Source organism: Carassius carassius, chromosome 25 (genome assembly GCF_963082965.1).
Source record: "Carassius carassius chromosome 25, fCarCar2.1, whole genome shotgun sequence".
Classification (NCBI taxonomy): Eukaryota; Metazoa; Chordata; class Actinopteri; order Cypriniformes; family Cyprinidae; genus Carassius; species Carassius carassius.
Window position 1 is genome coordinate 8,913,993 of NC_081779.1, and position 27,400 is coordinate 8,941,392.

At 36.8% G+C, this 27,400-nt stretch overlaps 1 protein-coding gene across 1 annotated transcript; it reads right to left on the reverse strand.

The window, feature by feature from the left end:
- Window positions 1-146: 146 nt before the first annotated feature.
- On the reverse strand, window positions 147-26,013 carry LOC132104105 (rho guanine nucleotide exchange factor 2-like). The gene is made up of 22 exons (XM_059509333.1): window positions 25,771-26,013; window positions 20,715-20,877; window positions 15,382-15,449; window positions 15,130-15,193; window positions 14,799-14,928; window positions 12,972-13,078; window positions 12,193-12,336; window positions 11,171-11,421; window positions 10,572-10,697; window positions 9,224-9,341; window positions 8,751-8,999; window positions 8,539-8,615; window positions 8,263-8,438; window positions 7,273-7,340; window positions 6,733-6,921; window positions 6,253-6,351; window positions 6,093-6,142; window positions 5,644-5,685; window positions 4,706-4,756; window positions 4,288-4,599; window positions 3,909-4,101; window positions 147-1,514 (listed from the first exon to the last, which is right to left on the reverse strand). The coding sequence occupies exons 1-22, from the start codon at window positions 25,831-25,833 to the stop codon at window positions 1,444-1,446; spliced, it is 2,811 nt and encodes a 936-aa protein (XP_059365316.1). The 5' UTR covers window positions 25,834-26,013; the 3' UTR covers window positions 147-1,443.
- Window positions 26,014-27,400: the final 1,387 nt, after the last annotated feature.

Genomic DNA, 27,400 nt, shown 5'->3' on the forward strand with positions numbered 1-27,400 from the left:
TGTCTTATTTTATTTTTAACAGATTTGGGACAACATGAGGTTGAGTGAATGATTTTCAATTGTCCCATTAATAGTACAAATTTTATCATTTCATTTTTCACATTGATTTACTCACACACAAATGAAAGACAACAAACCAATCCCAGTGATGTTGTATATCAACAGTTTTAATTCTTCAACTGTATCCTATATCCACTTCAGTATATCTGAAACACCGTATGAACATTTCAACAATGTTCCTGTCATGTTCCATATTAACATTTTGATGCGACTTCAGTAATTCCTATGTTTCTTATAGTTACTTCAAAACATGAAGAATATCATCTTACAATAATTTCTAAGACATTGCTTCCTGAAATGTTGAACTGACTAAAATAAAAGCATAATATATCTTAGCAATATTCAGCCAAGCGAATTTTGGCACACAGGCAAGTAACTGCAAAAACAATTCTTAAAATTAAGACATAAGCAAAACTGTAGTAAGACACATCAAATGTTGTTGGTAAATTCTGGAGATGGGATTTATTTTAGTCAATAAATCTTCTTCTATTTACAAAGTATTGCCCATTAACACAGACTGTGGGCTGAGGAACCATTTAAAATATCATAATACTCAATCATAATGACCTTCCTGGGTTTATTAAGTTCTTTGCTATGGATGTAAATATATTTCTATATATTGCTATAAACGGCAATATAATTCCTTCATAAAAAGCTCTCAAGTCTCTGAGAATAGTTTTTTTTTTGTTATTTAGCCAGTAGTTTTGGTCCCAGTCTATTATGTTGGTTCATTTCAAGTTATGGCTTCATTCTAACTACTCCAACATGCTCAAAAAACAATTTAACGTTCCATTTAAAATGAAGAAAATAAATAAATCCAAAATAAAGCACAAAAAAGAGACATTTCTTTACAATGACCTCTCACAAAAACAAGTTTCACTTAAAAAAGAAGCTCTGTTCTGGTTTGGCTCCAGCACGTGCAGAATCTGTACAAAACACTGTGCTGAGTTTCTCACATACACAGTACATCAATCGAACTGCTTTCTCCCAGTACCCTTGAGCTGGATCACTTCTGTTTGGTTACTTTGGTTAATCTTAAGATTCTTAAAGAATGTTTCCCATTTCAAGCCGCTATAAAGTGCAAAGTCCCATTATTTGCATGACTCCATCTCCATCACAATGCTTTGGCCTGTACTTATTGGTCCGTGGATGTCAAAAGCCATATGATTGGATTCCAATGAGAAGACATGTTGAATATTAACATGTCATAAACGGCCACACAAGCTATAAGCAAAATTACTGGATACAACTCAATACTGTATGTATATAATGAAATTAATATTCATAAACTGAGTAAGAATCCTCCCTGTTCGGAGGAAGGCCTGCTCATGGAGTCTATAGTCTGTTCCATCGGATGACAGGCAAGTCTAGGGTTGAGAAATATTAGCAGTGCGAGACCTCACGGTCCCGGGGTTCTGTAGCAGATTCAGTCTCTTCAGGAATGTCCTGCAGATCTGTAGAAGACGAAGAAAAGAAAAAAAAAATTAAGTAAAAGAATTTTCCCAAATGATCTAGATCAAATGAACTGCTTCTTGAGAATATAATTTATATCTGGAAAGTGTAAGATAAACACTTGATAAGCCAAATATGAGTTAAAATCGCCTTTGGAAAGTAAATCGTCTTACTGGAACGCTGGCCTGTAAACTTCACAAACTGCAACTTTAATAATACACGGTTTAAATCATTTAATTCAGATCTTCAGTGAAAATATGTCATGGAAAAACAGCTAGGTAATTCATTTTCATTTATATTTTTTTATTTTAAAAATAAAAAGGTTTGGTGCAAAATATTTATGACCAATACATTTTCCCAGCGTAATCCAGTGCACATGCTTGAACACGACACTTTGTAAGCTTGGCAACATATTTACCTAGACACTTTCATCATCATTCATACATACAGGGGATCATTAAAAAATAAATTAATTAAATTAAAACTTCTACTACCACTCAAAGGATAAGGGTTAGTAAGATCAAAAATACAGCTAAAACAATAATATTGTGATTTATTTTTTAGAATTCTATTTAAATATATTTTAAAACTGTAATTTATTCCTGTGATGGAAAGCTGAATTTTCAGCATCATTAATCTGCTTGATATTTTTCGGAAACTGTGATACATTTTTTAGGATTCTTTAATGAATATAAAATTTAAAATACAGCATTTATTTGAAATATTTTGTAATATTATAAATGTCTTTAAATAGTCACTTTTGAACAATTTAATGCATCCATGCTGAATAAAAGTATACATTATTGTTATTATATTACTACTGTATTATTATACTGCATGCTAAACCCTTTCACATGCAGCATGAGCAGTATGCCATTTCGAACACATCTAGATACTAAAGTTATTTAATCTCAAGGGGCTTTAAAAGTCAAGCCTTCTGTGTATATAAGTGTACGTACAATAGCTACATGACCTACAATGACCTGCTAAAGTTCTGGTTGCGTTTATTGGGACCTACAATTTATTACGATTATCCTCCTATAACACACATACAAATAATACACATAAATTTACATTATTTCAGTTTAGTCCAAGAAGGTTCTCCTGTCTGACAGAGTTTAGTGTGTGTTTGTGAGTGCACACTTGTCTGTGTGGGGGTGAGTGAGTGTGGAAAGTTTGTGATAGATTCAATGTGTGTGTGTGTTGTGCACATTGGTTGCATAATAATGTGTGTAGGCTGCTGTCAGTATTACAAAGGGCCAAAGTTTACAGTGTTCTTAATGAAGAACATCTATACAGACCGTCAGATAAATATATAATCATTTCATATATTAAAAAAAAACTACTTCCAGCAAACAGTTGCTAGTCTCTTGTATCCCACTGCCTTTTCTTTTTTCAATATTTACTATGTATTTATATACTGCTAATTATTATTTTATATATATATATATTAGGGGTGTAACGGTATGTGTATTCGTACCGGACCATTTCGGTACAGGGCTTTCGGTACGGTGCACGTATGTACCAAATGATGGAATGCAATATTTTGTGTGCGGAACATGGGTAAATTTTCGTGTTTCCAAACGAACATATTAAGTGCCGGAAGTCTCCGCGTTCAGCGCAAATCCTGCCCTGCAGCTGATTCTAAGGCCGGTGACACACTGGCTGCGTGGCGTTTCTGCTGCGTGTCAGTTGTGTGACGGCTGCTTCGTGTTTTCTGTGTCTTTACACACCAGAATCGTGCCTGACGCGGCGCTGGCGCGCTGCTGCTCCTTTTGTAGGTGACTTAGAGGGAGACAGACCAGGATCTTTTATTTTAAATATGAGGTGGCCTACAAGCTGGGATTGGTAATGCTGCACTGTAATCATAGTTATTTATTTATATTTTTCATTATATTTTATTATATGATATTGGTTTGAGACTGAGAGTATTTTATTTAGTGTTGAACTTTGCAGCAGTATTTTGTTTCTTATTCTTTTTTTATTTTATATATATTTATTAAAAAGTATTTTAAAAAAGTGTAAACAAATTGTAAAAAAAAAGTTTATAGTAATAAACAACCTGCAGTTTAATGTTTGCATTTCTTTCCCTTACTGTACCGAAAATGAACCGAACCGTGACTTTAAAACCGAGGTACGTACCGAACCGTGATTTTTGCGTACCGTTACACCCCTAATATATATATATATATATATATATATATAAATTATTTTTGCTTTTGAAAAACGATTAGATTAATTTATTTACATATTTATATATAAATGTATTTATACTTTTATATATATATACTTATATATATATATGGTATATATTAATTATAAATATTTTATTTCTATATCATATTTTTTATTGGTGTATATGTATTTATATATCGGTTCTGTGTCAATCTATAGACCTCTGGGACTTTCTGAACGGGGAGACACCCTCGAATCCACCTCGTCGTCATCATCATCATCATCATCAGATATCACATCCCCTTCCACATCACTGCATCCCTGCAGGCCATCTGATTGGTCCATCGACTCCTGGCAAGCCAATGGGGTGTCAGTATTAGGGTCGGTACCGCTCTCTCTGCGAGTTGCTGGGGCCTTGAAAAGAGGAAATCAGAAGCGAATGAGATTTGGGAGATACTACATTGTGTCTCTTACATACTTTTGTATGTGTCATGTGGTGTTTACTTCAAGAGCACTGATCCTTCTTGTTAAACTTTGCCTTTGAGTGCAAAAATGAATTTAAATTCTGCTTTAGACTAAAAACGTACTAAATGAACTCACCTGTGAGCCTGTATTTCCAGCTCCATTCCCTAGAGTGGCGCTATTAGTCTTAAGATCCCTGAGCTGTTTCTCCAGCTGGGCTTTGGCTTTCTCGCTGTGCCTGAGTTTGCCCTCGGCTCCCCTGAGGCGTACGAGCTCCTCCTGCAGCAGACTGTGCTGCCGTTGAAGCAGGGCCAGCTCTCCCAGCGAGCCAAAGTCACTTGCACCATCCCTGGACAGGGAGCGAACTGTACGAGCCTTTGCGGTGGCCGGGAAGACCGAGCTCTCTCGTAGGTAGAGCTCTAGGATGGAGTCCTGTCGTATCACCACACCCTGGCAGAGTATGAGTTTTTGGTCTCGTTGAGTTCATTTCGGATCCCGATGGTACAACAGTGCTTTTAAGAAAATCTGATAAATTTATTTTGGAGTGCACACATACCTGTAAACCGTGTAGCTGAGCACCGAGATTCACCAGCCTCTGTGACACCTCCTGAAACACAAAAAAGACATTCAGGTGCAAAACATTACAAAACAATAGTAACATAATGTATAAATATATAAAACACACACTAGTCTAAATAAGCCTGGAAATTTTGGTGTCCCTGAAATATTTAGTGATGCACAGTATTGTGGAGGGCGATATTTGTTGCATATAACTCGTAAAATTGAAAAACTAATTCATGCCAATAATGGAGTTGCAGTTGATTATTTCACCTAATCATGTGTTATGGACTATCAGCTTGTTTTTATGTGCACTTTTTGTTACATAAGACATAATCATAGTCTCATTCATCACTAGGAGAAGATCCTCGGCCCATGTTGAATTGGTTTGCATTGGTTTATTGAAATAATTGTTTTAATACATTTTAAAATATAATTTATTCATGTGAAGACAAAGCTAAATTTTCAACAGCCATTACTCCAGGCGTTACTCCAAATAATCATTCTAATGCTGCGCAAGAAACATTTCTTATTATCAATGTTAAAAGTATTCAGGACTCATCGATGAATACAAAAAAAAAAAAAAAACTGCATTTATTTGAAACCGAAATCTTTTGTAACATTATAAATGTCTTTACTGTCACTTTGATAAACTTAATGCATTCTTGGTGAATAAAAGTATTACTTTAATAATAATAAGTCACTAAACCCAATATCCAGTGAATTAAAAAGCAGAAGTTAGGAGTTTTCCACATTGTCTATATGTATTTCAAAATTCAGATTCTAAGCTTTTAATCACCAGTTATTTTGTGTGTTATAGTGTTTGTTATTATACATTTTCTAGTCATTCCAATTAAAAGGATTCTAATGCAAAAAGTAAAATAATCAGTTATATATATTTATAATCAGCACACATTAAGCCTAAAATGTCAGTACCTCACTTGGTGTCTTGTCCTCCATTTGATTCCCATTACCATCCTGAAGAGAACAGAGAAGTTTTTGCATTATTCACACAATCAAAATTCTGAACCAGCAAATTAATTCAAAAAGCTTTCATTTGTCAGCACTATGTGTCGATGAAAAGGGAGATGAAGCGCAGCTTTCAAGCACCAGTGCCGAGTCGTGATGGAGAGTTTTTGGTAGATTCAGGTTGCTATGGAAACCTGCAAGTTTCAGATGGGCTCGGAAAATGACTAATTTTTTTTTTTCAGGATTACATAAAAACTCAGCAATACCATCGAACCCTCTATGTGCATAATTATTGCATTTTCTAAAGCATATTTGACGCAGGCGAATGTGGATGCCAGAGAAGTGTGATAATGAACAACTCAACATAGATCAAAATAATACGCTTATTTTCTGACAAAACTGTTAGTTTTGTGTACCTGAGTAGCTTGGTTCTCCTGAGAGCCATTGACTAATACCTCTTCTCCATCTAGAAGAATGGAGGAAGCACATTGGTCAGATAAAAAGGTGTATTTAGCCAATCAGACACACTAAAAGCACACTCATTTACATGTTGTGTGTTGTGTATTTGACACTTACTGATTACTAGCGCTCCAGTGTGATTGTGATGGCCGTTGGAACTGCAGGGCAGAGGAACATCAACACTGGATCCTAATAACAGCTCTGTCAATCTGTCCACTGCAGAGAGCGAGAGAAAGATACATCATGACATTTTACAAGATATTATTGAAGATCTGAGCATGAGCTCAGAAGATTTAGCTAAAATGTTCTGTGAACTTTCCATAATATAATTTTTTTTATTAATGACAATTTCTCAATTGCTCAGATGTTGAAACTTCAAAGCTTTTATTTAAATATCTGTACATTCTTACATTTACATAAAATCCGAATTGAAGGATTTACTGTTGTGCTTTTTGCAAAAACACCTTAAATGGCAAAACATACTCTCATGGTGTGAATACTGTAACCTATTAACATGGGCGGTGAAATAAATATGCACTAGAGGGTGAAACAAGCCTCATACAGGTGGAAGGCCCTGTTTCATCCTGTCTGTCTTACCCTCAGTTATGGCCTGTGTGAGCAGCTGTTCCCCGCGAGGTGCCTGAGGAGACTCGGCTCTGAACAGGTTTCTGGAACAGGACGGTAGCATGACCTCATAACCTCCCATGACCTCCGCCAAGTCAGAGAACAGGGTGACCCGCTCCTGAAGGAGCTCTAACACCTCCCTATCCTTCTGCTGGATGTCAGCTGAAACAGAGAGCACGAGGAACAAAGTGCTGTTTGAATAAAAAATCTACGTCAGCTTCTTTACACTCAAGATATAGTGGCTTTGTTCTGCCTTCAAATGCAGTGTAAAAATGTCAAGACGCATAGAAATCAGTATATGTCGAGACAAGTTTTTTTTTTTGTAGCTAGCTTGTTTGTTTTGAGAAAATGCCTTGAGATCGGTAACCAACTGATCTGACAGATGGGTGAGAGCTCTTTTGAGCTTTTCAGAACAACTTTATGCTTCTTTCAGTCCTTAACCCACTGTAGTGATTCATCTTTTGAAAAAAAAAAATGTGTGTGAATGTGTGTGCGTTAGTGATTGAAGCAAACCTCTGAGTCTTCGCAGAAGGGCCTTGTCCTCTGTTTCTATGAGAGGGAATTCTTCTCTTGATGGACAGCTGTGTGACAAAACCATGAAGGTAAATGAGAATGACCATTAGAAATGGTAGTTTAGTGCCTTTTAGTGGATGTCCATTAGCACTGCAGTCATATACACTAGTGTCCCTGCGTTTAACAAGTATACAAATTTAAAATGGACAGTCTTTCTCTTCTGGGAAAATGGACCAAAAGTATTAGTCACTTTATATAGTTCTTGAATGAAACTGAAAATTTACTTATGCTTGTCCTTTCTTTGCTAATTATTTTTTTTCTGAAGGAAGTGGTAAGAATGTCTTCATTTTGAAAGTGCCAAGTGTATAGAGGGGGTTTTAAATCTGCAGTCTGGGGACTCCCGGGGGCAAGAGGGTATTAACATGGAAAAAAGGTTGAGTAAAAACAGAATAATTAAAAAGATTAATATCACAAATATTATTATATTTTGTTAATAATTATATAAATAATATAATCACAATTAATGATTATTCTTATTATTATGAATAACAATTACTAATATTAAATTATTAATTATAATTATAAATATTAATAATATTAAAACAAGTACTACTAACTAAATCAATATTTACCATATTTGACATTATTCCTTCTGTAATGTTACTCTTACAATTTTTTTCTGCATAGTATAAATGATATATTTTCTTAGATGTCTTTATATTTTTGAAAAGGTGTCCCTTGCAAGCTGTCAAGTTTGATTTTGCTGAGCTGTAACATAAACAAAGGCTATTGGCAAGTCAAGCTTCCCACAGAACTGACATATCCCTTTGAAATGTCCCACTCCAACGTCCTGATTCAAAAGGAAATACAAAGGAACAATACAGAAAAGTGCTTTCATGGGATTTTCCATTCAATTGTGAAAAGAGATGCTTGAAGAAGTCAAATGGCAGCTGTGTGGACTGTTAAGAGCGTGTTTTTGCATGCATTTACCTGCTGATTGTTTGCTGTAAGAGCCGTATCCAGGTCTTTCTGTCATCTTTAGATGCAGCGTAAAGCTCGTACATCTCAGGTGGGCTGGACTCACTGCTGATCAGGAACAAACCTCGCTCCTGATTGGCTATGTCTCGGACCAAGAGACTCTGCAGTGAGACCACGGCAGACTTATCCTACAGAGAGTATGAGAAGAAAAAATCCTCTTCATAAAACCTCACAATTCGAGGTATCACAGCATGCAAAAGTTTAACACTTTATTGCAAAGTAACTTACCAAACTTGCAAAGATGTACCGTTGATCTTTATCTTGCAAGAATACTAGAATATCAGTCATCAACAGAACCTGTACATCTAGAACACAAAGAAAACGGGACATTCTGTACATTAAAACACGTCCACTAATATAGTAACAAGTGTGTCTCTCTTCCTCTCACACAGACACATATCACAAAACACTTCCTCATAAACAGCCACGGTCTCTGCTACCTTTGAGGCGAGAGCTGGGCGTTTTCCAGAGCAGCGTGCCTTCGTGTATCAGCTGCCTGCGGAGCAGTTCGGCTGGTCTGAACAGGGCACCAGAGCGAAGTTTGGCCTCGGCCCGCGGGTCGACCCGGGACCGGATCTCCTGCAGCCGCTGTGTCCTTTCAAGCTCCAACACCTGCTGGTCCACCGAACAGAGCAGCTCTCGTATACAAGACAGTGACTGAGACAGACCTGCAGCTTCCTCTGGATTGTCTGCATTGTTACACACAAAAGTCAGTCTAAAAAGTCCATAACCAGGGGCTTTTTATGACATATGTATATAATACACATTTTTCTAATTTAAAATGATTTTTAAATCATACATATTAAAGGGATACTGAAAAGTTTATAGACTGTGGAAGGAAGGCCGGAGGTGAGCAGCTATTTGAATACAGTTAAATATTGACACTGGCAACATTTATACCCCTGTGTCTTACCTTTGGTGTTGTCATAGATGCGCTGCACCAGAACGGGGTATTTAGTGATGCGCTGAGTGACCAAAAGGATGCACTCCTGGAACCCGTGACGACGCAGTAGAGGATGCCGACTCACTCTCTGAGAGAGACAAAGACAATGATGAATGGACTGGTAACTAAACACACTTTAAGGATTTAAGGTCAGCCAGATTTGTGTATGAAGGCACTTAAAGAAACTGGTTTTGGACAGGCATCATAACATCATGTCTAATAAGCTAGAACTTGCCAAGCAAATATTTAATGACTAAAACACTCATTTATAAATAGAAGTCTGACTGTAATAAAAGTACTTGAAAACTTTCCCTCAAACGGTGCATTCTAATGTTGTGATGCCCAAATTCACTCGTAGCATTTAAAACAAATGTACATTTATTTGTGTTTATTTTATATTTAGTAATAACAATAACAACTATATAATATAGTATACATTTTCATTTTGGCCAGTATTTTTTGTTTTAAAATACTTTCAGTTTTGCAATGAAAATAGCTTTTGATCCTGACATGGGAATAGAGGATATGTTATACTACTACTACTAATAAAATTAGTTACCATTATTATCAAAATACATTTATTTATTAATTTAATATCATTAAATATATAATATAGTAAATATATAAACAATGTATAAAAGTAAATTTCCCAGTCAGAATCTTCTTTAAAATACTTTGATTTTGCCACAAAAAAAGACTTTTGATGCTGATACAAACAAACAAATAATAAGCAAACAAACAAATAAATATTATTGTTGTTGTTTTTATTAACTATTCATATAATTTATTAACAATATCAGATATTTACCAGAGATTTACCAGAAGTTTACTGCTGGCACATCCCTAACTTGTTAATATTTATATTAATATTTACAAGGTTTGTTGGTTTTTAGTCTTTATTAAAATAGGGAAGCAGAGATTTGACAAGAAAGTTGACAGACAAACATGGGTCTCACCATGGGCCCAACACTTTCCACAACACTCTCCTGACAATATTAAACTTTTTAAATAAAAGGACTGCTTTCATTAGCATAGAAGTTCCTGCTGTGGCATCAATGATTGTGACATGTTACCAGTTTTTATCGTGACAGCCCCACACTAAGCTATTACAAACATAAGAGCCGAACATGTCTGATGATTCACACACCTATGAGAGTTTGCAGGCATTTAATCCATTAATGCACCCACCCACCATCATTCATCACTCAGTACCACTCTGTCCTCCCACTAGCAACACACAGACAACACCTGACCCGGTTATTCAAACACGAAACTCTACCGGACAGTAAACACCCTCGTCTGTCACTCTTGTTCTTACCCGTATAAAGAGCTGCAGTCTCTTGTCTCTGGCCAGCAGCTCTTTGTAGAGTTTGACAGCCTTCATATGTCGACTGCAGAACTCAGAATACGCCTTCAGCATCTCGTCCCCGCACTGACCTGAGAACTGACGTACACACAAAGACAGTGCACTATGAACATTTTTCTCCTTGAAACCTCAAAGCTTTCAGCCTCCCACTCTCATACATTTAGAGAGAATGAAGTTTCAATTGCAATTTCCATTTGTCACTTTTTTCTTTATTTTTGACTTTTCAACTCCCTCTACAAAATGTTTTTTTCATACAATATCGTCCATTTGCAACAATGCAACAAATGTATGATATCTTTTAAGATGCTGTGTAGTTTTGCAAACCTTTTAAAACACATTCCCAGACCGACTTGTTGCACTGTTGCATAAATAACCCTGTTTATTTTTATTTTACATTAATGCATTAAATTGAAAGCTCTCATGTATATGTCACACTTTTAACTGGCAATTAAAACTGATACATTCATCTAAAATCACATAAAGCAGGCCAAATGTAACCAAATGCATTTTTACCTCGTTCCGCCCACGTAAACCAACAATTGCCCTCCTACCTGTTGTTTTAGCAAATCGCTGATCTGATTGATGGTGAAATTGTTTGTGCTGTCAGGTTGCAGGCTTTGAGTGCGCCGGGTGAGGAGCTGCGTGAGGAAGTGCATGTGAATTGTCAGCAGGCGCTCCAGGCAGGGGAACAGCGCATGCACGACCCCCGGCTCCAGCTGCACCTCCTCCAGCATACCCCGCCTTAATACCCCATCCATGATCCGCAGGGTCCGAACGTGATGGAGCTCCGTCTGGATCAGCTCTGAAATGATATCGGAGAGGTTGTTAAGGTTAATGGGCCTTTGTTGGACATGTAACCCAAACGAATGTCCTTAATTATAAGGGTAGATACCATATTATATTCGAATTGAAGGAAAGCAAGGTAGTGAGGCACAGAAATAAAGTTCATTCCATCTGTGTACTTTGGTGTAGATTGTTCAGCCAACAAAACAATTTTGCAAGCTCATTTATTTTCTTTTTCTTTTCAGTCATCTAAAACTCCCTTAAAGTTAATATTTAATAATAATGTAATATCATGGTTAAATGTAATCTTAAATTAAATTAAATTAAAATTAAATGTATGCATTTAGCAGACGCTTTTATCCAAAGCGACTTCCAGTGCATTCAGGCTATCAATTTTTACCTATCATGTGTTCCCGGGGAATCGAACCCCCAACCTTGCGCTTGATAATGCAATGCTCTACCACTTGAGCTACAGGAGCACAATCCAATAATCTTAAGCAAATCTCAATGTGAATATCCACTTCATAATTTTGTGACACATGAGTTTACTTTTTTTTCAACAAATTCGTATGGAATTTTAATATATATTTAATAGAAGACATTAAAAGTGTACTTGAACAGACATCTATCCATCAATGGCTCATTTTCATTCTCAGAAATGTAAAAACAGCATATGGAAAGGCATTGCTGTTTATGTGGAACTATTAATAGCATTTTTATGGAGTCAACGGCCCATTTATAGTTATGAACATATTTTGATTTTAGACTTATATCTGCACTCTTTTCTAACCATAGATGACGTCCTGTCTCTTGATAACATCTTTCCGGTGGGTCTGTAAGTATGTGGAATCTACTGCCATGCTCCAGGAATCTGCTTCAAACTCCTGGCTTTCAACCTCCAGATCTTCCAGCAGAGAGGTGAAGTAGCCCTCTCCTAGAAGCAAAAGGAAGGATAACAATAACCATTTCTGTATTATAAGGCAAACAAGTCAGGTTGGTCATGGAATTTTGGAATTGGTCAACAGCCAATCACACCAATCAAAAATGCAGCTCTAAATTTCTAAAAAAAATAAGATTTTCTTCATAATGATTAAATTCTTTATAACAAACATTATCATTAAAAGTCTGCAGTCAGTAAGATTTAATGTTTTTGAACAAAGTCTCTTATGGTCACCGAGGGCTTTATTTGAATCAAAAACACAGTAAAAATTGTGAATATTATAGCCATTTAAATATAACAGTTTTCTGTTGTAATATATTTTAAAATGTTATTTATTCCTGAATTTTCAGCAGCCATTATTCCAGTTTTCAGTGTCACATGATCCTCCAGAAATCATTCTAATAACAGTCTAATAACATTTCTAATTATTATCAATGTTGAAAACAGTTATGGACGTTAGAAGAGTCTTTATTTTAATACAATGATGGATATGCTAAAAATGATTTAATGCTGGTTAAGTATTCATTTCTTTAATAAAATCTTGCTTATTTCAACCTTTTATGTATATCTTAATGTATATCTACTGTGTTTGAATGCTTGTGTGTCGTCATGTGTGGTGTGTGTCTCACCCTCATCATTGAGAGACTCCATGGACATGGTTCTGCTCCTGAAGTTGAGTGAGTCTGAGGATTGAGACAAGATCCTGCGCAGCCCCAGAGAGTCATCATTCAGAGTCCTACACGCACACGCACATGCACACACACACACACACACACCATGTGCATGCATACAAACAGATGTACACGTATGCATGCAATCCCATGCAAAAGACACAGAAAAAAAGTACACAAAACAAAATATGACAAAATGAGAAGCAGGCATCATAATCCACACAGAAAAATAAAATAAAATATTTAAAAGATTGAAAGAATAATGACTGAAGTATAACATTCAAACAAAACTGCTTACATTAAACTACAATAGCCACAAACACACACACAAAATCACAAAAAGATAAAAATTACAGTGATGAGAACTGTCTCTCTATATATACTGTAGATATTTCACAACAACAAAAAAATGTGATTTAAACGGCATTTTTACAGTATTTATAAACTAGGGACTTGTTCATTTTAGTGCTGCAATGACGCGTCGACGTCATCGATTACGTCGACTACAAAAATACGTTGACGTGCATGAAATGCGTCGACGCGTCACACTGTTTACATCTCGCGTAATGGCATACTGGGAATGGAGAAAGTTGCATTCTATCACAAAAACAGAGACCACTGTTATCAAAAGTATGGGAATTCTTTAAACAGAGGCCAAATAAAATGGCCCTTTGTTCCCTTTGCAAAACCGATATGGTGTACCACGGCAGCACAAATGCGATGCACAAGCATCTCAGAGGAAAACATCCTGGCGCTCTCCGGTGTTACGGTTTAACTGGCTACCGTGTGACCAACTTCCTGATTCAGGTCTCTGCTGCAGATGCGATGGAACGACCGCAGCAGATTCGGCGATTCTAAAAGCACAAACTGATGTGATATTATTAAGTGTCTAATAAACGCAGACTTGCTCATTGCATGATTCTGATATTCTTGTAAAGATTACAAGTTATTGGTATGATCACCCGTAGCGGCTGAAGTAAGATAAAATAAAAAATAAAGTAAGTCTGTATTGGCGCGAGTTTCGAACACGCGTTAGGGGCGTTCAAATATCGTGCCTAAAAATGCGTGGAAAACGCCCCTGGGGCGTCTGCCGTTGCTAAGCAACCATGACGTGCTCTCTCCATGAAGACGCGGAAATTCCAGCAAAGGATAAATGGATTTGCAGCACTAAAAAACTTAGCTGAGCTTTCAACGTTGTTACGGGAAAGGATGAAGTTGATTAGTTAGTTCTTGTCACATGACCCGCGGTGCACTTGCGGCATTCTGAAAAGTTGAGATGTTTTTAACTCGATGCGGTGCCTGTTTTCGCGTGCGAGTCGCGGCCGCTTCACTCCCGTTATGAGCGCGAATACCGCGTGCTTACATTAAAAATAACGAACTTGTGAATATGTGAACAGCCCCAGCGCGCCGCGAGGCAACAGTCACAAACCACCGAGCTACCCCGAATCAGCTCCAGATCTCTGGAAACCATGCTAAACCATAGCAGAACCCTGACTACATTTTATGGTTTGTGATGCTAAAGAACATTTCATGATGTCTCAGACAACTGTAAATTTGTGGCCACTGTGGTTTAATTATAAACGCTATCGTAAACTCATATTTACCATAATAAAATAATTTTCTTTGCCTCTTTATTTTTGTATACTGTAAAAACTTCAACCACATTGGTTGAAAATGAATAAAGGTTGAAATATTATATTAGAAGTTGTATTTTTTTTGTAAAGTTATCCAAAGGATTCATTAGCTAATCAAAAAAGAACATTAGCTACATTTTCTGTCACTAACCCTGCAATGTTATTGGTGGAGACGCTCTTTGAAAGTAAGAGGGAAGACCGTCCGCGACGGGACCCGAGAAGTGACTGGCGAAGACTGTCTGATGGGTAGATGGCAGAGCTCGGCCGTTCCTTTAAATGGGCTTCAGGATGGCACAAAAAAAGAGAGAAATGTCATGTTAAGACCTGGTTTTACTCAATTTTGGTCAGTCATATTCAAATGATTGTCTCTGATATCTAATCACAGCTGCCACTTATTCTAATCACATGCCACTTATTAACATGTTAATGTCAGATATAACTATCAGATGTAAACAGTGTACTTGTTTCCATCACATGCTCACCTTTATTCCTCAGCGTCACATTCTGATAGGCTGAATTGTTCCTCATCAGGGCCAGTTTCTGTTGCTATTGTGACACATACAGACAGATAAAATGTATGACATATTTAGACTAAATCTTTTTCATAAAACATATCATGGAAACGGACCCAATTTAGATACATTTCTTCGACATCATACCATGAATCAAAGCCAGTGTCTGCAAGTCTGTGCTCCAAGTAACCCAATTGAGAAGTGCGTGCACTAATATCCCACCTTTTGTTTCATTTTGACACAGTTTGGTAGTGTGTCCCGGCAGCGGTTGTGGATGGTGACATTACAGGCTGGGAAAAAAAGAGCAGACAGCAAAACCACTGTTATTTTACTTCATCATCGGACGGTATAATCTTCACACTCTTTTCTTCAGCAAAACCACACACTCACACTCTCTTCATGTGTTTGGAAATGTGATTAATGATGACTGTGATGTTCTCATGGTCACGTAACTCTTAATTTGATTTCTGCTTGGTCTAAATTAGTCATTAGCTGGCTGAATTACCACTGTGTGCAAAAAAACTATCTTGACTATGTTAGACTGATAAGTTGCTAGTTTATAGTTGGTCTAAGATGATCTATGAGCTTAAACCAGTGAGAAACCAACCACTGGGTTTTCAAAAAAAGCTAGTGGCTTACAATGGATTTTCCAGTAAGGAAATACCTAAAATTCTCTCTAACCTTTACTCTAACTTTCTATCCTCTCCAACATTACAGCACATAATTAAATGATTCTCAGATGTACCATATCCATTTTTGCCTCTCTTTCTCTCCCTCTAATCTCTGTCTATGTCTGCGTTAAAATGCTTGTTCTAGATCTTCTTACTGGCATGCTACTAGTCACTGAATGTTTTCTCTGGTTACGCCGTATTGCTTTTGTCTCTGAACTACTATTGTTTCAGAACGGCTTTGCTTCCTGTTTTGAGTATTGCTGGGAAGGAAGAGGGACAGGGGCTCTGCCGGAGTTTCCCTGGCCTAAATATCCCACAACATACACCTTCACGACTCCAAATAACCACCCAAAGAGCAGCAGAGCATCTCAAAAATGAAGCACCGTAGAGGAACATTTTATTTCAAGAATAGACATAAATTACTTTATTGTTAATTACTGTATAAAGTTCTGCACCATACTGAAGCAGGTCTCAATTTGTTCCTCATTTAGGGTGCTTTCACACTAGCACTTTTGGTGTGCACCCGGGTTCGACTGACGCCAGAATTTGGTTTGTTTGGATGATGTCAAACTTGGGTTCGGGTCAGGCAAGTGAACCGAGTGTGAAAGCAACCTAAATCTCACTGATCTCTAAGATAATTAAATAGATATTCACTTTGCTATATACTGTATATATTCATCATTTAAACTTTTGGGGTTGGTAAGCAATTTCTTATACTAACCAAGGCTGCAATGATTTTATTACAAATGCAGTAAAAACAATAATCTTACAAATTTGTATTTATTCCAGCCATTAATTTAATCTTCAGTGTCACGAGATCCTTCAGAAATCTTCCTAATATGCTGATTCGGTGCTTAAGTAACATTTCCTATTATTATTATCAATTCTGAAAACATGTGTGCTGCTTAATATTTTTGTGAAAACCGAGATACATTTGTTTCAATGTATATAATTTCAATATAATTTTGAATATAAAGAACAGCTTTTATTTGAAGTAGAAAATATTTGTCACATTCTAAAAGTCACTTTTTTTCTCAATTGAATGTATCAATAAAAATTGTATTGACCCGAAAACCTTTAAATGGTAGTGTATATTTTTATCTGACAAGACTCTTCATAAAATGAAATACATGCCCTTTCAAGCTCCACCGCTACAACCTTACACATGCAAACAGATGTCTTTTGCAGTTGCACTGTGACTCATTTTAGCAGTGTTTTGCTTTTATAAGGCGTATCAAGCTAAAAATATTTTAAAACACACAGTGACTGTGTTCTGGTCCATTCCATTGTGTTTTGCCCAGCTGTTTTTGATCACAATAATCATCGATGAAACCAGCCCTTTATCCAGTGCTTCCTTAAAACCAATTAGCAAGTCATTGCTTACCCACTAGGTTCATTTTAAAAATATGTAGTTTTTTCACATCCTTATTCCCTTTTCCTTTTACGAAAAATGAAATAAAACAGCATCTTTATGCATATAAGGTACATTTATCTAATTCTCTTTAAGATCTGATCCCACTCAAAGGTGTTGGTTCAAATGACCTTTGCTCTCTCTCTTGCTGTGTACAGAGGCACAAACTACATGTTCCAACACCCACACAGGCTCTCAGTGCAATCAATACCCAGACCAGAGCAGCCGAGCATAGAGCAGCTCATCAGTGAGTTGCTGTCTGATCTCGATGACAAAATAAGGAAGAAGCTAAAAGCAATAGTCAAACAGAGAACAAGAAATGAGAGACGAGCACAGTGAAACAGGAAAGGGTGTGATAGTGCACCAGCTGTTCAGGTTAAATGCAAGTTAAGTTTGAAGCGTAATCATTTTAACTTGTTTCACATCATACATATATATTATTAGACATAGCAACATGAGACTAATGTGATAAAACACAATTAACCCTGTCTGTGCAAAAGTTAATTTCAATACTACCATGACAACAAAAAGTCAAGAAGCTAAAATACAGCTAAAATAACCTTTGAACGCTTTTAAACTCTTTTAAAACCTGGTAATCGACATTACGCCACAAATGCATCCTTTGAGAATGAACGTTTTTATGCATTTTATCATGTAATCATTTATACATACATATATATATATGTTTGTGTGTGTGTGTGAAAATGCTTGCCATTGCAGGGCTGGGCCTGCATAAAGATGTGTGAGAATTTGTGTGTGTGTGTGTGTGTGTTATTTTGGCATGCCGGTGCGGTAGACCAGCCACTAAAAGTACTCCACATACTCTCCATTCACCACATTATAAGACACAAGAAAGCAGTTCAGGGCTGCAACACATGCATGTAATGTGAAATAGAGAAAACGGGTAGACAGGTGTTGCTTCTAAGTAATAAAGAGGCTTATGTTCGTCTCAAGCTAAAAGTACAGGAGACAATCATGGAAAGAAAGCAAGGGAGTTGGAATGGGGGAAGAAAGCCGGAAATAATCATTGGAAGGAGTGAGGTAAGTGGCCTTTGCGATGTGATTGGCAGGATCGCAAACAAGCTCCTCGTATGGTTTCTTCAGGAGCATTTCATCAACAGAGGATGTAAGCAAACATTAATCAAGAACGGTAATGCTATTATACTTTACATATAATCAGTGTCTAATCACAATTACTACTGCTCACACTTATCATTAAGGTTGTGTTCAGATCCTCAACCATAAGTATTAAACATCAGCACAAAGTTAAATATTTATTCATGAGTTCTACATAAATGATACGTCCAATCAGTTGGCTTATTTAGGAGAGGTATGCTGTCACCTTTCAAGCATGTATTAGGCATACTATGAAAATAGGGAAGAAAATCAGACGGGGGAAAGAAGCTAGAATATCCTATAGTCTTGGGAATCAGCTTTTTAGACGTATACCAGGCCAAGGCTTGTAGACTTATATCAACACCCTAGCAACCACATAGCCATTCAGAACACCCAAGTACATAGCAACATGCTAAAACTACCCAGAACCTTAGCAAACGCATGGCAACAAACATCCACAACATCCTATCATGAATGATGAACAAATATCGACTTGTTTGGTAGAGGTATGCTATTACTTCTGTAATTTTTTTATCAGTGATAAAAAGGGGTAACAAAAACCATAATATCATAGAGACCTGAGGACTCACTACTTATGGGTATGTTTACCCAACAACAATTGTACTTTTAAATGTTTGCTTTTGCAACGTTTCGCATACAGATGACATAATTGTCAAAAATGATCCCTGAATACACAAATCCGCAAAAAAGCAACAAAAAATGCTGTATAATGCATGCCAGGCCAGTAGTTGGCGATGTCACTTTGTAAAGAAACACTACATGCCTGCGCACATACACATTATACTAGCATCACCAATTTAAAAAAATCACGTTTTTTTGTAGTTTACACTGACATTATAATAGTATAACTTTCAAAATGTTGTACAGTTTTCAAAACTTGTGTTTTCAGACCCCCAAAACGCAATTCCAGTGTAAACAAACAGCCAAAATGTGTAAAAAGTTTGCTAAAAGTGGTGTCATGTAAATGCTTTCTAGACTTGTGCCAGACCTGGCAAAAGCCTAGCAACTTTTTAACTGCAATACATTATTTGCTTAAATAAGCTTGGCAGATAGGATTACTGGTGCACTTTGTGGGTTTTGACTAGGGGTGGGCAATATAGGTAAAATATCATATCACAATTATTTTCAGGAAAAACGCAATTCACAATTTTATCACAATTCTTCGTCATGTTGCTTTTATTATTTAGCAAGTATTCAATGCTGTTCCGTTGCTTTGTTACAATCTATACTGTTAAAAGTGGTATAAAAATAAAGGTGACTTGACTATTTAGCAGCAGCATTCAAGAAATTGAATGAACAAATATGAAAATAAAACACTATATATACACTTCACTGTATAAATTGTACATTGATTCTTATTAAATAAACTGTATTAAAGTTCTTCAGTCAAGAGCATTGTTGTTTTATTAACATTAAAGGGAAAGTTGACCCAAAAAGGACAATTCTGTCATTATTTACTCACTCAAGTTGTTTTAAACCTGAATGAGTTTCTTTCTTCTGTTGGACATAAAAGTTATTTTGGAGAATATGGGAAACCAAACAATTGCTGGTCCCCTGTGACTTCCATAGTATTTTCACCCCCTATTATGAAGTCAATGGTTGACCAGGAACTGTTTGGTTACCCATATTCTTCAAAATATCTTTTGTGTTCAGCTCAAATAAGAAAGAAATGAATACAGGTTTGGGACAACATGAGAGTGAGTAAATAATGACAGAATAAAAATGTTTTGGTCAACTATCCCTTTAATGAAAAGTGGCAGCATGATTAGTACTATTAGTGTAGCGTCGCTTTAAGAGCTGCACACATACAGACAGCCATTTTTCTGTTTACTTTCTCTTTAGACATAACCAACTGTTTTTATATGTAAACCTTGTGTGTGTTTGGCAGTATTATCGCAATCAGATGCGAAAGATAACTTAGTCCAGTAATCAGGCGCTGCTTGACAGGCGTTTAGTGTGTGTGTGTTGCATGTGTGCACGCTCAGAAAAAGCACACGAATTAAATGCTTAACCGTCAAGCCTTTTTAAAGCACATGCAAATGATGTTATTTTGTAATTGCGAATAAGTGCAGTGTCCCGTGAGTTTAACTCTACCGCTGAGTTAGCATTTGATGTGAATATATGTCTCATTGTATAGTATACTGAGACGGAGGTGCCAGAACTGCAGCTGATAGGATGTGTGCTGTAGCACGATACTACGATATTTCTTCAAAAGCAGATCATAGAGACATTTTGTCCACGATCAAAAATTGTGATACCACACACCCTTAGTTTTGAGTGTGATGTACTGTGTATGTGTGTGTGTGTGTGTGTGTGTGTGTGTCTGTGTGACTCACTAGGGCAACTGAGAGCCTCCTTAGCAGTGATGCTCTTGTTGCAGGCCGAGCAGAGCGTGGTTCCAGAAACGGTGAGAGAGTTGAAGAGGTGGCCATTACTGTAGCGTGCCTCGCGCTCCCTGGCTTCTCTCTCCCGATCCCTCATGCGCTCCTTCTCTTTATTCTAATCAAAACACAAAAACTCATAAAATTAACTCAAATTAATAAATCACGCATAGCATCTTTATATATGTATACATATAAATCATCTTTACCAGGGTAAAATTAGCCTAGTATCATTATTTTAAAAAACGAACAAACTTTGAGCTGGTCAAAGTACAATCGACACTCACACAAACAGATAATGATGACACTATTGCATCTCAGTTTCTTTTGTGTTAACCATTAATTTGCCGAACTGGTACAGGCAACACCGTTGTGGAGAAGCACATACTTCCAACAATGGCCATACTGAATGTCTAGAAGGTTGTATACATTGGTAAAAGATTTAATCATGAAACATATCTCACATTCATGCTCGTGAACTGTTTTTATTTGGAAACGCTAATCTTTGCTTATCAGCCTTTCAAGGAAAGACAAATGAACCCTATCAGCCACTATAAAAAGTCACTCATGTAGTTGATGCAAACAATGGCTCTCATTTCTATGACTAACGTCATCTATTTGTGTCTCTTTTTTGTGTACATGCCTGGTTTGATAAATTTGTTTCTATTTTTTTCTGCATTTGCCCTCTCTTTCAACCTGTGAGGGTCTTTGTGGACAGTCTGATAAAAAACCAATTGCTGTGCATTTGCATTTAATGGAGACAGGTATTTATTAGTATTGTGAGTTCAATTTTAAGTTTTAGATTAAGTTTCAGTAATTTTATGTAGTTTTTTATATTAGTTTTTTTTTTAAACAAATATTTAGATTTAGCTTTTTTTTATTTTAGTCTTAGTAATGTTAGTACAGCTTATTTTAGTGTAAACTTACTTATTTTTCAGCTACCATAGCAACCTTTTTATTTCCATTTTCAGTGTTTCTAATATTTATATTTTATATCAGCTTTATTTCAAATAACGAAAATTATTTTGACATAGTTTCAGTTTTAGCTTGCACCCTGCCATCTTTTCTCACTGGTACAGTGTAGAAAGGTTTTTTTTGAGCAAACCACCTGAGCTGTTTTACATTTTGAGTGGCCACTAGCTAAACATCCTCTATAATATAATGAAATATTCCACATATATATGTTCCTGTCTGCTGCCTTTGACGTCGCAGCTCATATGCCGACAGGATATTTGCTCGAGTTCTTGTGGTGCCATCAGCCAATCTGCATTGTCATGAAATAATTTTCCAGTGGCTCCAGAGTAATTATGGCTTTTACAGCTCAACACAAACACACTCGTGCTTTAAATTAGGTAAACTGAATAAGTCCAGGTATTCATTTTGCTCAATTAACAGTGCAACTCTGTAAACTCTACTCAGTCCAAGCTGACCATCTTCCTCTTTTATGTATGTTTTACAAGGAGTTAATTTGTTAAAATGAAGGACAGAGAAGGATAAATGTCTAGACAAACAATCCTTTGAAATGTCAACTGAATTTTTACGATAAGATGTCTCATATTTTTTAATATCTGAGGGCACCAGACCCTGTTTTGGGATCACCTATTCTGAAAATTGGCCATGCTTTTGACATGCAAAGGAGGAAGTAATGAGAGAGCACTTCCTCTTTCTAAACTGCACGAGGCATGAGTAAAGGTTGCCAGAGGAACACAAACATGTGTTGGAAGTAAGCAACAGAAAATATATAAAAAACCGGTTAGTGTGTTCATCTGTAGCAGACTACTACCTGCAGGATATTGCAATCTAATTACTAAATCTAAATTGACCTAGTTTGTTCAAAAGCAGACCTTCCAGGATGTTTCTGAATTGTTTGGTACAGTATGTGTGTGTGCGATCATCATGCAGATTTGGGAAGTCGCAATAGTTCATGCTAAATCGGAGAACAAACAATGTGGTCTGTGTAGATAAAGTGACACTTTTTTGTAACTAAACTTGAGTATGACTGTATATAACAAACCACAGAGGCACAAAATAGGAACAGTTAACTTTTCTGCGTTTATAAAAATAATGTCAGGCTAATTAAATTTATTTGAGCATGCAAACCCCAAAAAACCCTCTGTGGTCGTAGTTCACAAAGCTGACACTGAATAAAACTTTCTTTACAAAAGCTTGAGGACTATGTGCCCTCAGAATATTGTTGTCTGGGTTCAGCGAGCTTGTCAAAATTTTGGTGTCATCTGCCATCAAGGAAATGGGCTGAGATTGGCAGGATTTAATGTCAGTGGTCTAGTTTGAATAGTCCCAGCTCCAGATTTAGTACAGCCTGCTTTGGCCCGTTGGCCTGGATATAGCTGGTCTATGGGGAACCAGGACTGATTAGTTGACATTGACATTCTTCGCAAACACTCTCACACAAAAGCAAATTACAATACAGCAGTCAACTGACATGGATTCGAAGCCAATGTCGACATAACTACTCGAGAGACTGGGGCTAGTTGTCACAGAGAGTGTATATCAACTCTAAAGTTGGGTTCAATTACAGAGAGACACAATGAACATTTCTGAATTGTTATATTTCGCAAATAACATCAGAGAGTGCTTGGTAATGTAAAATTTGACAAAGATTGGCAGATTACATCGGTTTATCTCTGCAGGACAGGGTAGATAAATGCAAAACAAGCCTTGGCCACAGCTGGGTAAATTTAAAATGCCCAGACTGATGTTGACATCAGTTTGACCTTTGACATCACCACTTAGAAGAAGATGTGGTGAGATGGTGTGCGTGTATGTGTGAGCAAAATCACATCTCACTGTTAAAAAAATCTTGCCTTCGGACCTAAACCTGGAATTGATGCTTTAACTGAGCGCTATTTCTATGGCAACCTCTCTTTTGGCTCTCTTGCTCTTGAATCTTTTTCTATGCACACACACATTCTGTTGTTCAACATTCCCACTCAGTAACACCCACACAACTCAAACTCATACTGACGCTAATAATTGGACAAAAAGGTGCACATTCAGTGCCAAAAGCAAGCATAAAACCACTTACTCAAGGTGTCTTTACACAAAGGGTTAAAGCTGCTCTGAGCAGGCTCTGTCCTTGGCTACAAATGTTATGTAAAGACGAAATGCTACATAAAAGCTTTAATAAAGTTCTAAACCACCTCAACTTCTACTATCAGAAGTGGATCTGATGCTGCTTTGCTTCTGTTCAAATGCAGCATCTAAGCAGACTGAAAGGGTTAGTTCACCCAAATAGAAAAATTATGTCATTAATAACTCACCCTCATGTTGTTCCAAACCAGTAAGACCTCCGTTTATCTTAGGAACACAGTTTAAGATATTTTAGATTTAGTCCGAGAGCTCTCAGTCCCTCCATTGAAGCTGTGTGTACGGTATACGGTCCATGTCCAGAAAGGTAAGAAAAACATCATCAAAGTGGTCCATGTGACATCAGAGGGTCAGTTAGAATATTTTGAAGCATCTAAAATACATTTTGGTCCAAAAATAGCAAAAACGACAACTTTATTCATCATTGTCTTCTCTTCCGGGTCTGCTGTGAGAGAGAGTTCAAAACAAAGCAGTTTGTGATATCCGGTTCGCGAACGAATCATTCGATGTAACCGGATCTTTTTGAACCAGTTCACCAAATCGAACTGAATAAACCGGTTGAAGAAAACGGTTTGCCGGTTCTTTTGCGCTCGACGTAATGGCGTCATTGGCGATGATTGCCCTTGATTCAAGCCTTAGGTTTACCCGCGCTCATAACATTAGCACAGAATCAGTTCAGAATCAATCACCAAAAGAATCAGTTCGGTTCAGACGCTCTGTGTGTCAGTCTGCTTCACGCTGAATCACACATGCGCAGTATCATCAGTTCATCGGTTCTCGAATCAGACGCATCTGACAGAAACGGTTCTTGACTCGAGAAAGAGTCAGTCTGTTGTTCGTTATCTGGCTCGGCGTTCATCTTCAGCTTTCTCTTCACATCAGTTCAGTCAGTGTACTGTTTTGAGTACATGCATTACTCCGGGATATTGGTTTGTTTTAACTCAGAGGGAGTGTCAGCCACTTTAAAAAAGTTAACAGCCTAAGTAATTTGTGGATTAATGCGTATTGGAGACGCGAACCGTTTAAAACGATTCAGTTCGATTTGGTGAACTCGTTCAAAAAGATCCGGTTACATCGAATGATTCGTTTGCGAACCGGATATCACAAACTGCTTTGTTTTGAACTCTTTCACAACAGACACGGAAGAGAAGACAATGCTGAATAAAGTCATAGTTTTTGCTATTTTTGGACCAAAATGTATTTTCGATGCTTCAAAAAATTCTAACTGACCCTCTGATGTCACATGGACCACTTTGATGATGTTTTTCTTACCTTTCTGGACATGGACAGTATACCGTACACACAGCTTCAATGGAGGGACTGAGAGCTCTCGGACTAAATCTAAAATATCTTAAACTGTGTTCCAAAGATAAACGGAGGTCTTACTGGTTTGGAGCAACAAGAGGGTAAGTTATTAATGACATAATTTTGCTATTTGGGTGAACTAACCCTTTAAACTTTGTTGTCATGACATCTTTATATTCACATTTCTATACAAGTCATATTAAAACATATTTATTCAATGACATCTATTTCAGTAACTGTTCCTGTGTAGACGAGTTTACATGCTTATACAGAAGCAGTTTCTGTGCTGGCTTTCCATCATACCAAAGATGACATCATATTACCTACGTTTATACAACCACTAGGTTAATAGCAGATGTAATTTTAATCACAAAACACACTCAGTGGTTTTCTGAAGCAGTGTTACGACTTCAGAAAACTGACAACATACTTTTCAAAACCAAATATTTTTATTGACAATATTATAATCTATATAAGCGCCAGAATCCCGTACGAACCATGACAACCCTTTATTAAAGTGGATATTTCAAACAGAACGTCCAAATTGTTTTAATTCTAGGTAAAACACGAATGCTCGAGCTCGCATCGTCGCACTTACCCGCTGATTGATCTCTCTTATTCTTTCCTGGCGAAGTTTCGACAAATCCGCGACTCGAGACATTGCGATATTCTAGTCGTCTTTAGTACAACGAAAAACGAATCCTCTCACGGCAAAACCATACGTATATCCCAATAATTAAGATAAAAGTTCCTCTTTGACCCCGCGTATGTCTAATAGCAGCGTTTTTAAAAGGCAGGAGACATTCACAGAACAGCACAGTGCGGTAACTTTGAGGGAAATAATCTCTCTCTCTCTCTCTCTCTCTCTCTCTCTCTCTCACTCTCTCTCTCAGGAAGCACAAGATGACTGTATCCCAACCCGCTTAGATAACAGTCGGCTATATAATAATTGTATATGGTTCAATTAAAACGAGTGCCATTTTGTCCTCTTAACTTTATGAATGACTGATGCCATATTGTAAATATTTTTAAATCAAGAAGTAAACGTCTTTTCTTTAATGTTTTATATTTAGCCAGAAAAAGACATTAAATAGTAAATCACCTTGACCACATGCGGTGTAATGTTAAATTAAACTTTAAAACTGACATGTTACCTTTCTGAAGGTATTATTATATCACTACATATGTATAAATTGTTTACATTTTAATAAACCTTATATTATTTATCAGCTATGATGTGTAAAATAATAATAATAATAATAATAATAATACATTAAAAAATAATATACACTTCTAAATAAAGAAATACCATGATAAGTTTCTGTGAGAGTTATCCCCATAGAATTATTATTAATATCTATGGTTATACTAGTCAGTTTTAGTCTTTGCAAGCAAAAAAAAACAAACAAACAAAAAAATGTATTCTGCATTTTATTATTAGTCATGTAACATTTTTATATGATGAAAACATATGTGGTTTAAAATACATTATTCAGATGCCATCATTTGTCATGATGTAATGATGGTTTTAGAGCAACAACAGCAGTGTCGACTCTCAAACCCAGTGCTGAACACCTTCAAACAAACAATGACGTCTTTAGCACCAACTTTAACGCCAACACATTCAGCATTTCTCAGAGAGGGCTGTACGCCCTAAAAGGAACTAAGACTAATGAGCGGAAAGACTGTGGTCTGCATGAACAAGAAAAAAGCACCCTTGAGTGAAATCAGACTACCTTAAATGAAAATGAAACAATGGATAATTCATTTATTATGCAAATCAACATTTTATAATAAAGATATTTAGTTACAACATATAACGTCATCTTAGATCGGTAGGCATGCATCTAGTGTTTCTAAATGCTGCAGTATTGGAGTGGGTCTGCACACACCTCTGCAGATTACCTCCGTGTACCGGGAAAGGCAGAAAATGGTGGATGTTTTCTTTTGGGAAAAGAGCCGAAGGGAGAGGAGGGGAGATTATTTTCCCGCTTTGGCCACATCTGTCACCATGCCAACAGTGCACTTAGACCTTGGCTGGGTTATGAGGGGATCCTGGAAAGTTTACAGTGGGTGGTAAAGTTTGGGGTTTTTATACAGTACGGGCACATTCATAGAAGCATGCAAAAGACTGAATACTTTTTCTTTCTTTTTTTTAAATATGTTGCATGGTTTAAAGGTAGTCAAATCTCTCAGCAGATTAAAGAAAGATTAAAGCAGGTCAAATC

Coding starts and splice junctions, on each gene's coding strand:
- LOC132104105 (XM_059509333.1), bottom strand. CDS start 25,833: ATGTCTCGAGTCGCGGATTTGTCGAAACTTCGCCAGGAAAGAATAAGA. Junction 20,878..25,770: donor TAAGAGAGATCAATCAGCGG/GTAAGTGCGACG, acceptor TGTTTTGATTAG/AATAAAGAGAAGGAGCGCAT. Junction 10,698..11,170: donor GCGATTTGCTAAAACAACAG/GTAGGAGGGCAA, acceptor TGTGTACGTCAG/TTCTCAGGTCAGTGCGGGGA.